General features: G+C 39.1%; 1 protein-coding gene across 4 annotated transcripts in view; it reads right to left on the bottom strand.

Moving 5' to 3' along the window:
- Positions 1 to 73: 73 nt before the first annotated feature.
- Positions 74 to 12,160, bottom strand: part of RASGEF1B (RasGEF domain family member 1B) — a 141,686-nt gene continuing 129,599 nt past the window's right edge. For all 4 annotated transcript variants that reach the window (XM_065837788.2, XM_071807937.1, XM_065837789.2 and 1 more), the window contains 10 exons: positions 11,030 to 11,242; positions 10,854 to 10,928; positions 9,629 to 9,724; positions 8,948 to 9,050; positions 8,113 to 8,192; positions 6,690 to 6,785; positions 4,610 to 4,705; positions 3,265 to 3,388; positions 2,529 to 2,601; positions 74 to 1,455 (listed from right to left, as the gene is read on the bottom strand). In XM_065837788.2, coding sequence (XP_065693860.1) covers positions 1,431 to 1,455; positions 2,529 to 2,601; positions 3,265 to 3,388; positions 4,610 to 4,705; positions 6,690 to 6,785; positions 8,113 to 8,192; positions 8,948 to 9,050; positions 9,629 to 9,724; positions 10,854 to 10,928; positions 11,030 to 11,242 — 981 coding nt within the window. In that variant the 3' untranslated portion in view covers positions 74 to 1,430. The remainder of the gene's footprint in view (positions 1,456 to 2,528; positions 2,602 to 3,264; positions 3,389 to 4,609; positions 4,706 to 6,689; positions 6,786 to 8,112; positions 8,193 to 8,947; positions 9,051 to 9,628; positions 9,725 to 10,853; positions 10,929 to 11,029; positions 11,243 to 12,160) is intronic.

Genomic DNA, 12,160 nt, shown 5'->3' with positions numbered 1-12,160 from the left:
AAATTAAATACTTGCCTGAAAAGGGATGGACAGAACATAAACCCCACCTTACCTGAAAACTCAAGACATTCAGTTCAACAAATAGGTATCTTTATTCTTAATTTTTTTTTTTTTTTTTTAAAACAACAGTGGTAGGATAATTGCAAATGCTTTTTTTTTTTATATGTGCTTTTGCTTAGTGATTTTGCATCTAGGGTGATCTACAGCTACAGTCTCTTCTTTTTTTGTGGTTCTTGGGGTTGTTTTTTTTTTTCCATCAGGATCTTCCTATGATAAATAGAGTGACTAAGTATATGGAGCTACCACAAACTCATTAGTTGTGTAACACAGTGAACTACTTCACAGTCATAAAGATAATCCATAATGCAAACATATAGGGAGATTGTTTTGTTCACAGCAGTACTTGAGAAGAAGCCTCATCTTTTTTCCTGTTTGGCATCTTACTATTTCAAAGTGGATTGTGTTCTCCATTGTTATTCTTTCAAAAAAAAGCAATTATAGAAATGACTTCATAAAAACATACTTTCAGATTTCAAAATAGTTTGTATGCCAGGTTTTCAAAGACTATTCTAGAAAAGTCAGTTCAACCTAATATAAGAAGAAGGTCAAGTATGGAAAATTATAGTAACAAAACAGTAAAAATGTCTGTAGCATGTAGTGGTTAGCTGTAAACAGAAAGAATAAAACCTCCCTAAAATTTATAAAATAGTCCAAGCTACCTAGCTACTGTATTTTTCTAGCAGGTGTGTTTTCTTCCACAGCCTTGATCTTTATTACTTTATATTTTTTAAATAACTTAGAATAATAATGAGTTTGCCTGCCAGCAGAAAACTCAAAAACATAATAAAAAACAAACAAAAAAAAAACATAGCCACCATTACAGTGGCAGGGAGAAACTCTCCCCAGCAGCCCATTTGTTGTGTCCAGTCCTTTCCCCTCTTAGCAGTCTCAATCAGACGAAGTTTCTGGCTATATTCAGCTTATTGAGAACCCAAGTTCTTCAATGCAGACTTAGGTTTCACTGAAAGGATTGGTGATTTTTGCCCCCTCTGTAATCTACTGCCAACTCTGCAGAATCCTTGTAGCAGCAAGCTGCAGCATAAGGAAGGGAAAAAATATTCCATCCAGGTGTGAAATGATTCATAGACGGCATCTGAGCTCTTCAAAGGATTCTGTCAGTGCTGTCATCAATCGATATTTAAACCTAAATCACAGCCAAGTGGGCTGTGATTTAATCTGATCTGTCAGATGTGAGAAGCTGCCTGTTTGTTCTTGAGTTAATGTGTTTCATCTTTGCTGACACAGTATCTCAACTGTCTGCACAGTTTTCATCACTTTGAATGCCATCATCCGATGTACAGAAAAACAAGTCATGCCCCTTGGTAATCCACATAACATAACAACAGCAGAAACAGCCACTGTCTCATGTGCTAGACTCTGCCCAGAAGCGTTGACCTGAAAGGGAGAGGGAAATGTAAATAAGTAAAGACAATCACTAGAATGATGTAAATCTTCTCAGACAGGTTCAGAGTGCCTCAGATAAGGATCTGGTGAAACTGAGGTTCGTGTCATCATAGATTTTGAAGCCCAGAGTCTTTGTTCGTCTTGTCACCCTAATGTGTAGTGTCTGTGGGCTGATGTGAGCAATTCCTCACTTTGCCTCTGCAAATTAACTAGGACTAATCAACTGGAATTGTTACATCCCCTCGTGATATCCCAGGAAAAAACACCACAGCCTGAGGAGAATCTTTGGGGTTGTGGTGTAGGGTTGTCTCTCCGTGGTGCTGCAGAGTGGCTCAGAAGAGTTGGGATGTTCTATCCATGGGTACACCTCTAAGTGTTAATGTACCAGCTGCCTGAAACAGTGACAAGAATGCTTGACTAATGGTCAGTTCCTTGGGATACTGGTAGTTTTAAGACTAAAGCAGAAGTGTGGCTTACGGGTGAAAACACAGACTTTTCATATACCTATTTAATTCTGTGTGTCTATCTTTGCACCCAATTAGTTTTCACTGCCATAATGGTTCATGTATTCTTCCACAATTAGTAAAATGAAAGAGTTGACAAGTCTATGTTCAGCCAGCAGCAGCAGAAAAGTCAAAAATAGGATTTTGCTTAAATTTGTTTTACCCAGCCTGGACTGTTTTCATGAATACATTTGCCTCAGAATGATGTTTGTGCAAACCTCATCCCTGTCTGAAAGGGATGCAATAGCTCCAGAAATGTGAGGAAGTACAGATTTCTTGGAAGTTTAACAAGTATTTTTTCCTACACTGAATAACACAAGAAATTAAGATACAAAATTACTTATTCTAATTCCATGCCATAATGGAGAGAAGGCTTGAGAGGGTTTAAGATAAAGACTGTTTTCATTTCTCCAAGAGTCCCAGACTGGAGGGGAGGTATTTACACCAATGTTGTGCCCCATCTGTTGTAACATGTAGCATGCCATTTGGTTTTAACTATTTGATGCTTGCTCTGTATCCCATTCTCTTTATTTACTGATGCGGGTAACCTCTGACACAAACCTCAGTGTCTTCCATCTGTCCTTTTCAATGTGATTCTCAGGACTTTCGCTCTCATAGGAAGCCAAGTAAAGTGCTGCAATCAGAAGCAAATACAATGTGTTAAGGCCTACTGGCATTTTACAATTTGGTCTCCCTGGAAAGTGGACTGAAGCTAAATGAAGCAGACTTGTATTATCCATCCCTCAGATTAGAGGTCCAGAATCCCATTAGGAAGTACAGCATTGCTTATAATTACATCCAGACAATACTAACAAACAGTGCATGCGAACAAAGACTGCCCTGAGGGATAAAAATAAAACTAGTGAAAACCTAAAAGCACAAGAGCGGAAGGAAACACTCAAAAGAAGAAACTGAGCCCAGGGACATAGTGCTTTGGAAGTAACCAGGGAAGTCCCCATTTTCTTTCTCAGGCGGCACCCTATGGTGTAAAGCATCTTGAAAGTCCATCTGAATACACTTCAGATTATATTTATGGGGACCACATATCCAATCTTTTTTTTTTTTTTAATTCGATTTCAGAGAAAAGGATAACATCAATTCTCACAGAACACACGTGCATCAGAAGATAAATCCTATTTTCTCTCTCATTTGTAAGGGAGAAGCATTTTTCACTTGCCAGACAGAGATGTCTCAGGACAAATTCTTTCTTTACTGTGAGGAAGCAATGACTTAACATGGAGAGACTAAGCCATAGCCAGTGACACACCTAACCCAGAGGAAGCCCAGAACTCCTTACCATCATCACTGAAGACCGGCACAGTGAGCAAGTACTGCAAAATTTTGCGATCCCTTTCAAACGGACACTCCACTTGCTTCCACGTCATAAATTCACTGACTTGTTTTGCCAATTCCCAAAATTTCTGTCAGAAGAGAAAAGAGGTGCTATAATAGTACTATGTATTTTGAATTTTTTTTAAAAAAGAGAGAGGGGGATATCTCAGTTTCAAGTCCAAGGCTTGGATTCTCCTTGGTTTTTAAGCTACAATTGAATGTGACCTGACTCAACAAATCAGCTTCTCACTTATGCCTTTCTGTTTCAAACTGGGATAACTTCCTGCTCCTCCACCCTGGTAAAACTGATGTTATTTAAGGATATAAATAATAGATCATGATCCACACTCAGTTTCTTTTCAAGGAGTTCATAATGCTCCTTATGGCCATCTTTTCACTTTTATGATGCTCATGCTTGTTTGTTTCACAGTGAAATATTTAGTAATTTTCACACAAAAAAATCCCTAGATGCTTACCACTGACAGTTCAAAATCCAAATGTTCCATTTTAGTTAGCTTATTGGAAATGCTCAGTGTTCTTGCTGGAAATTTATGCCAAAAATAAACATTTCCCATGTAGTGTGTTGATGTAATTCATTGATAAACTCTTTTAACTAAAGTTTAATATGCCTCAAGTGCACATGTATTCCTTGAGTAAAATGATATTCCAGATCATCACGTAGGCTAGCTTTAGAACCAGGCTAATTCAAGATGATGACTACAAGTGAAATTTACTGTAATTTTGCGCAAGTGACCCCAGCTTCTTGAAAACTGAAAGCATCAGAAAACAAATCATTGAGTAATCCACATTGTCAGATAACAAGTGTGAAACTGGAGGCAGAATAACTACCAAAAGACAAGGGTTCAAAACTCCTTCGTTGCTGCTGTATCAAATGCTTCTTCAGAGACAATGTGTGACTTTCAGGCATGAAAATACTGCATATATACCTCATCAAAGGATGAACTCAACTTTTACCTTCAGAATTCAAAGAGAATGTCTAAAAATACTAATTTCAAGGGTTTTGTAGTTAACTATAATAAACCTGTGAGTTGAAATGTCTAGATGAATTTGAGCACTGGGAAAAAGTCAGAACTTTTCCCCCACTAAAAAATTGTGAATATTGAAAGGATTTCTATAAAAACTCCATCTCCAGCAAAACTGCATTTTTCTGACTGCTTCCCAGCTCCTCTGAGAAGTAACAGATACACTCAAATTCCAGTCTGATTTTGGTCTCCCAGAATCCAGCAGAAGCTGAACCATGATCTGCCTTCAGTTTTCTGTCTCAATGCCACACTCAGTGTTCTACTTACTTCAAAATTCACATGACCGTTTGGAAGACGACTGGCACAACCCTCATTGAGGAAGTAAATATCTTTGATCAGGAGGCTGAAGAAAGGTATCACAATCTAAGGAAAGAACAACATTATTCTCAGTCTAGTCCTGAATCAAAATATAATGCTCTACAGAGAAAAAATAAAATGAAGAAAGGTGGTACAAAAGGTAAGGAATATACCAAAGGACTAAAATCTCTGTGATCTCTCTCTCTCCTTACACAAAGATTTTGTATTCATTGTATTTTAAAATACATGATGTTTCTCTGTAAAGAAAGCCTTCCCTTGGATGGGAAGGTATTCCCTACAGCTTTGTTTCCAGCTTTGTGCCAAGCTGTTTCCAATTCTTTGAACTCTCCTTGGCATGTAGCTCCTTCAAGGTCCCAATTAAAACACCTGTTGGCTCTCCGTTACTTGTCAATTGTGGCTATGAGGTGTGTTTAGAACAACAACATGCTGAACTAATTTTATTTATGTCATGTCCCTCTTGTTTTCACTTTCTTGTTTTCCCTTACAGATTTCAGAATATTAGAACTCAGAGGTGCCTAGTTCTTACACAGAATTCCTGCAGCATATCTCTTAGTACAGCTCTACCTCTTGACAGGGCCTTGCTTGGTAAATGAGGAGAGATGCGTGTTAAAGCACAGCATGGAAAATATGGGGCTAGCACCACAAATGGCTTTTGAACTACAATTCCGTGAGCTCCTGCAAGAAATTGAACCTTGGCACTGACTGTATCAAAATTAAGCATTTCCTGCCAGCTAAACAAATCAAAGTGGTTTTCTTTGGAGAATGATGGAACATTCTTATATTCTTAGAATGGCTGCATTTTAATTTGCACCCTACAAAAATTTTCACAACTGCAGATCCTTGTTGCAACCGGGGATAAAACACTTATCACTATTTCCATGGGAGACTTTGCTTCATCATTTTAATATCTGCAAGTTCTTTCTTTGATGTCTCAAACCTCACTTTTTCTCTGAAAAGAAGCAAGCATCTTCCATGTAAACTTCTGGTGCTTTGAACCATCTGTGGACAGATCTTCAGGGTGCAGAAAAAATCCCTGTTTTTATTCACATGTGCATAACAACAGTACAGACCAGCAGACTGCACATGCTTCATCCTGCCTGGGAGTTTAAATTATGCTATGAGCACCAAGATGAGGTTTATTAAACACAGCATGAAGCCCTAATATTATAAGCAATTGATGAGCAACTGTTAAGTGGTAGCAACTAGGAAGCTATTTGGCTCCTTTCCACAAGAACTACAACTGAGATTATGCATTAATGTGTGATCGAATTCATTTTATTTCTCAAAAGCTAATTTATTTTAAAGAATAAAGAAAGATGCCATCTCTATTAGTGCATAGTTCACAGCCACTCTTGAATCTGGTAGGGGGATTTTAACTCACTGTGTAACCCAAACACCTGATTCACCTCACCATTTCCACTAAAAACCTCCAGAGTAGATTTAAAGCACATGTAAAGACTGTATACAGGAAGGGGGCTCCACACAATCCAGATAGAAGCTCTGTTTAGGTTTGAGTTTTAGAATACCTTTTCTGAGTAGACTTTAAAGCATTTCCACTGAAAACCATAAACTACTTAAAATGGAGCACAAGTAGCAGCTGTAAGAACAAATTACCAGCAACCTCTTTCCAGTTCTTAGACCTTTCCATCTGTATTACTGGTTTGTGAGATAAAGTTCTCTGTCAAGTAAGAAATGAGATGAGGCAATGTACTTATTTTATATAAATAATCAAAGCAATCACTTAATGTTTGCCACTTTCAGTCAGTACCAAACTGGCAGCCTAAGATGAATGGTCATTTTCATTGAGCCATGTGGCTTCCCCAAATATTCCATTTACTTTCTTGGTAGCATATATGTAATATTCAGACATTCTGAGTAAAGAGGGATTCAGTTTCGAGCCTTTTTATTCTTTTTAAAAGGCCAGCAGGGGCAAATCTGCTGAGTAACAGAATCCCAAGACAAAAGCTTCCTATGCAACTTAAGAAGTACATTTCATTTCTGCCCACTGGCAAGTCATTTGTACACATACCTTCTCTCTGCTACTATGAGCTGTCAAGGACCTTTGAGCAGCACCACGCAGAGCAGTTCGGTAATTATAAAAATTGCTAGAAGGATCCATCTGATGCTACAAGGTATGAAAAAATGTAAATAATGAGCTTTGGAGAGCAAGCGTCATCACCACACGCAATTGTTTTTCACTTGAGCAACTATTTTAAAAAGTGAGAGGTCTGCTGAATAGCACCACAAACACAGCCTTTTAGAGCACTGCAGCATCTCTCTATCTGTTCTTTCGATCAGACAGAAATGTTCACTCAGCACAAAGGACTCAATACAAGTCAATGGCAGGAAAGCAAAGGCAGGTTTCTCTTCACAAAGAAGGTAGTTCAGCTTTAATTCAAAAGCCAAAATAATGAAACTAAGACAATAGTGGGTCCTGGCACTAATATTCTGTTCTTCCTACGTATCCAGGTTTCTCAGAGCTGGTTCAGCTGCAATGGCAAAGATCAGACACCTAAATCTGTTAGTGCCCCCACCTCAGTGCTCCAAGACTGACTGCAGCATCTGAACGGCTAGGATTGACTGCATGGCTCACAAAGCTTGTCCTTAGCCAGCCAAGTCCAGCCTGCATAATAAGGTCAAATGAAATAGGGCTGTAATGCTAAGAGCAGGTCCCTGAGCTCTGCAGCCACCCTTGGCACAAGGAAACCTATCTCCAGCTCCAGGGAGTGTGAGGTGGCGACAGTCATCCAGTTTTAATCTGTTGTCATAACACAAGTCAAATCTCCCAATGATGCTAATAAATATTTTGTGCTTGCATCAGGCCCAAAATAATGAAATTTTATTTATCCTATTAATAAAGCAGCTGAATTAACTGACTGCCATTTACAGCAGGATAATTTACTTGATGGTAAATAATCTCTTGAGAAAATCACAAATTCACACACTTCTGCACCTACAGGATCTTTTACAAAGGTCTCTGCTACCTGAAGGTAACTGGCAAACTGGCAATCAATTAGTTCAAGACAAATTTCTCTGAAAGGTCAAGGCAGCCACCTTACAGCTCAACTTTTTTTTATTTTCAAAAGCAGAGCTGCATTAGGTCAGTCCCTCTCACATACATCTCCCTTACATCTCCCTTTCAAGAGTTTATCTCCTTTTTTGTTTGTTTGGTTGGGTTTTGGTTTTTTTTTTTTGTGATTCTTAGGAGGTGGGGTTTGGAATTAAAAACAAACAAACAAACAAACAAACAAACAAACCCTAACAGCTTCTATGTCATCCTTTCAAACTGAAAGAGCAAAAGTCAGCTGAAAGATACGACAACTTCTGGAATTTCATGATGAGCACAAACATACTAAATTAAACCTGCCATAATGAAACCAAACTCACATTTTAGAGAGGTTAAAAGTAAAATGCTAATAACAGCCCTGTGTCCAAATATTGGCCAAACTTACCTCAAGAATATCAAATTTGGCTGTTTTCACTTTTGCCCAAGTTTTCTTTAATCGAGACACAGAACTCATGTTCATTCCAGCTTGACATAAGAGAAAGAAATCATTTTAGCATTAAAATAAAAATATTTCAAGTAGCTAAGGCTAGTAAGTATTTCTGAAGCAAAGGAGCTATTAACAATAACAAGTAATTTCAACAGAGCTACTCAGAAGTCAGACTTGTCATTTTATTGAAATTCCAATGTTAAAAAAACTTTTGGAAACAAAAATCAACATCTCTTACAGAATCAAAGCTGTAAAAAAAAAGCTAAGACATTATTTAATGTGGTTTTGATAAAACATGAATATACAGTAGAAAAGCACAAATCAGTGTTCTGAACACTGTCTCTTAAATATTTCATTGCATAGTACACGCACATTCATGAAGTTTTCATATTTTAAATTTAAAAAATATTCCAAATATTTTCCTATCAGGTATAAAAAGGTGTGGAATTTTAAAACCACTATAATACTTAGGATGCAACAGAAACAATGGAAGACATCAATCCTCCATATGACATGAAGAGTTTCTATTTCAATTTAGCACTGAGGTTGGTTTCAAAAAGCTGGGATTTAGATCTCTGAGCAATTGCAATGAAAATTTATTCTGTAATTTACACTATGGCAATAAATCACTTCTTGCATACATAACACTACAATAAAGTTGAGCAATTTTCTGCCACTTCCCCTCTGAACATCACAGTGCAGAGCATGCCAAGCAGCAGACTTTTGTATAAAGTACCATGTGTCCTCTACCCGGATTCAAATGGTGACAAAACATCTTGGGACACATACTTACAAATAATAGCCATTAAGGAGTTAAAGTTGCCAATGTTAAAACATTCCCGAGCCACATCAATGAAATATTCTATCACTTTTGCTCGGTGCTTCTTCTTCACAGGCTGCAAGAGATGCCATTGGAGTGTTACTTAGGCTTAGCAGGAAACAGAGCGATCTGACCTACCCCCAAAAGAAACAACATCCCTGCTAAAAGTCTTTTCCACGTGTACCACAACTTCCAGGTGTGCTTTACGTGTAAATGAAGCCACACTATTGTGTTTGAAAGCCCTCAGGACAGCAGAGACGACCCAGACACTTCGCAGGTAGAGAGCAAGGGTGACAGGTACAGCAGCTCTGCCAAGAAGGGTACAAAGAGGAGCAGAGAAGGGGTCAGCACAGAGGAGAGAAAAGACGCCTCTGTTGACAAGGGGTTGCAGGCAGGAAGGGTGAGCCAGATGCGCTCCTGTGCCAAGAAGGACAACAGCACAACATCCCCACCGCGTCACGTGAATGAGGCCAAGGCATGAGTACAATGCTGAAAACTTTTTTCCTCTTCAGCCCTGAGCTGGCTTCATTCACACATGAAAAAGTGCAAAGCTGGAAGAATGCAAAGTCAAAGGGGAACCAAACCTGAAAAGGCTTCACAGTTTTAGACAACTAGACTAAACAAAACCTTTCAGCAGAAAAAGTCCTCACTCACCATACAGATTTCTGTTGCAACCAAGTAACTGAGCCTGTTAAACCATTCCACATAGGCTTCCAGATGACGCGTCTTCTTTCGATCTCCGTAGCAGCTCTGCAGACAGAAGAAAAATAGCAACTTTTAGTGTAATCTTCACCTTCACCCTCCTGAGAGAGGCCTTTTAGCTTTCTACCTTGCCATTCCTAAACGCTGTAAAGTACACAGGAATAACTCAATTACCCAAAGTGACAAAAAGCTTAGAGCAAAAGCAGCAGTGACAGTATTTGAGCATACAGAACTTCCTCCCCAGCTGTTGGCTCAGTGAAGTACTCAAGCAGGCACGCAGAACCCGTTGCCTGCTGTAAAGTCCTACTGGGATGCTTTGAATACTTAGGACACATTACATTTGGTTATTTAGGCTAAACTAACATACTGGATCTTAACTTTCAGAGATCAGCTCTACCATTGTGATTGGATTCTCCCTTTCCTAACCATTTCTATTTGTTCTGCAGTGCCTTGGAACAATTCCCACACTGCATCTCAGGGCTGCCTAAAAAGGAGTAGACACAAGTTTTAATTCTATCTACAAAATATTTTTCAGAAACTGTATAACTGAACAGCAAAATGTAAACTTGAGTCGCTCTATTCTGCTTGTTGGTTTTAGGGAGAACAGTAATTCAAGTTTTAACTGCCTGACTTTGGCACACTTAATTTACAGAGTGTAAGTCATCTTGAAAGCAGCACTCAAGGAGATGACAAGCTCTTGCATGGTTAGCTGAAAACACTATGTCTTTGCCCTTCACTTTACAGGGATCTAGAGCTTGCTACCCACTTGCTGTGATGTGTGCTCTGCCTGCAAATTGCCCCACTTGCCAGTTTGCTGCAAAGAGTTCAGTTTACTAAAAGGAAGAACAGATGTTGAAAATGAGTAATGTGAAAGACGAAGTTAAAACCAGCTTCTTCCAGCTGTAGACCACATAGGTGGCCCAGAGAAAATATCCACAGGATGAAGTTCTCCCTTAGCTTAAATCAGAAAGAACAGCAAATGCATTAATTTAAGTCAATTTGTCGGCTGAGTTCTGGAGCTCCAGGAGTTAAGAGGAATATTAAAGCATTTTCAGTCTGAAGTTCATTTCTGCTGGTCCTTATTTGTTGCTGGAACTCACTTCTAGCTCATGGGGCCCCTGAGCTCCAGGATATTAAATATCACATTTCAGAGCTGCTCCAGATCCGCACCAATTACCTTGTCATTATCCAAAGGATCCTTTTGCACAAATGCCTGGACAAACTCTTCTGGTCCAATATAATTGAGTCTCTCCTAAATAAAGCACACAAACAGTCAAGTCATATCCTATGTTAAGCTGCATTTCAAAAAGAGGGGAAGGATGAAATCATATTTGAAGTGTAACAACAACTCACAAGCTCTATGTGTGTCAGCTGCTGAGCCAACATGTAGGGATCATTGCAGACTGCGATTATGTCCCTCTGAATGGACTGGGGCTTGGTCTTGAGAACCGTGAAGCGATCCGTGGACGTGGCGTTAATTTTTGCAAGTACTTCCTCATACTGGCTAACAGTGGCGAGCTTTCGAATCAGGTTCTGGAGGAGCTGCTGTACGTTCTTCCAATACATCTGTCATGACATGAAAAAATCAGTAGACATTTTCAAAATGTGAGAAGTCTGCGTGACACCAAAACAGATTGATGCTGATACCTTGTAGTGGTTTAAAGCCCAGCTAGCCACTAAGACCATGATAGCAGCTCAACTCACTCCCCCCAACCTTAGTGGGACAGAGAACTGAAAAGGGAGAAACTCGTGGGCAGAGGCAAAAACAGTTTAATAAGACAACATACCTGAATTTGTTGCCAGCTTAAGATATGCTCTACTATGTGAGTTTCTAATGTTAGCATTTCATCAGACCAAAAGGAATCCAGATGAGCATTTGAACACTGATTGTCTCACGGATTAGGTAGTGACCTGGTGTCCTGGTTTTGTCCTGGTTTTAGCCCAGCAGCAGCAGAAAAGACATGCACAGTCTACTCCATGAAAGTACCACCTATCACTGGCCAAAATACAAGAAATGAAAATGCTCCATCTTCTGCCTGAGACTACACAAAAAACAATGTGTGGTCATTCCCTGATGAAAAAAGTGCCTGCATCTCTGGAGTAAATCAAGATCAGTTTAACTGAAGTCAGAGTTAAAACTTGCAGTAAATCTGAGAAAAAGGAGAAGATAATAAAGCCATCTCTCTTTTCTTCTACCCTGCAAGCCTTTCTGTATGGCAGTTTTAAATTAGCAGGAGTGATAAATTTAAGTAGGAGCAGGACTTGACAAAGATCTGTGTAACAGCCCCTAAGGCAGTCACTCTCTCGAATTCCAGATACCAATATCTTAAAACCACTAAAGCAAAACATAACTGGCTGAAAACAGGAGCATCAAAACCTACTGGCAGCACAGTACAGTGTGATAGTCCTGGGCAGGAATGCCTCCTGTATTCTAAAGAATTCATCATTCCCTCCAAAGCTGCCATTAATATGAATTTCCAAGTT

This window comes from Patagioenas fasciata, chromosome 4 (assembly GCF_037038585.1).
Source record: "Patagioenas fasciata isolate bPatFas1 chromosome 4, bPatFas1.hap1, whole genome shotgun sequence".
NCBI lineage: Eukaryota > Metazoa > Chordata > Aves > Columbiformes > Columbidae > Patagioenas > Patagioenas fasciata.
The sequence above is the reverse complement of the archived record's forward strand: the minus strand, read 5'-3'. Positions and strand labels throughout refer to the sequence as shown.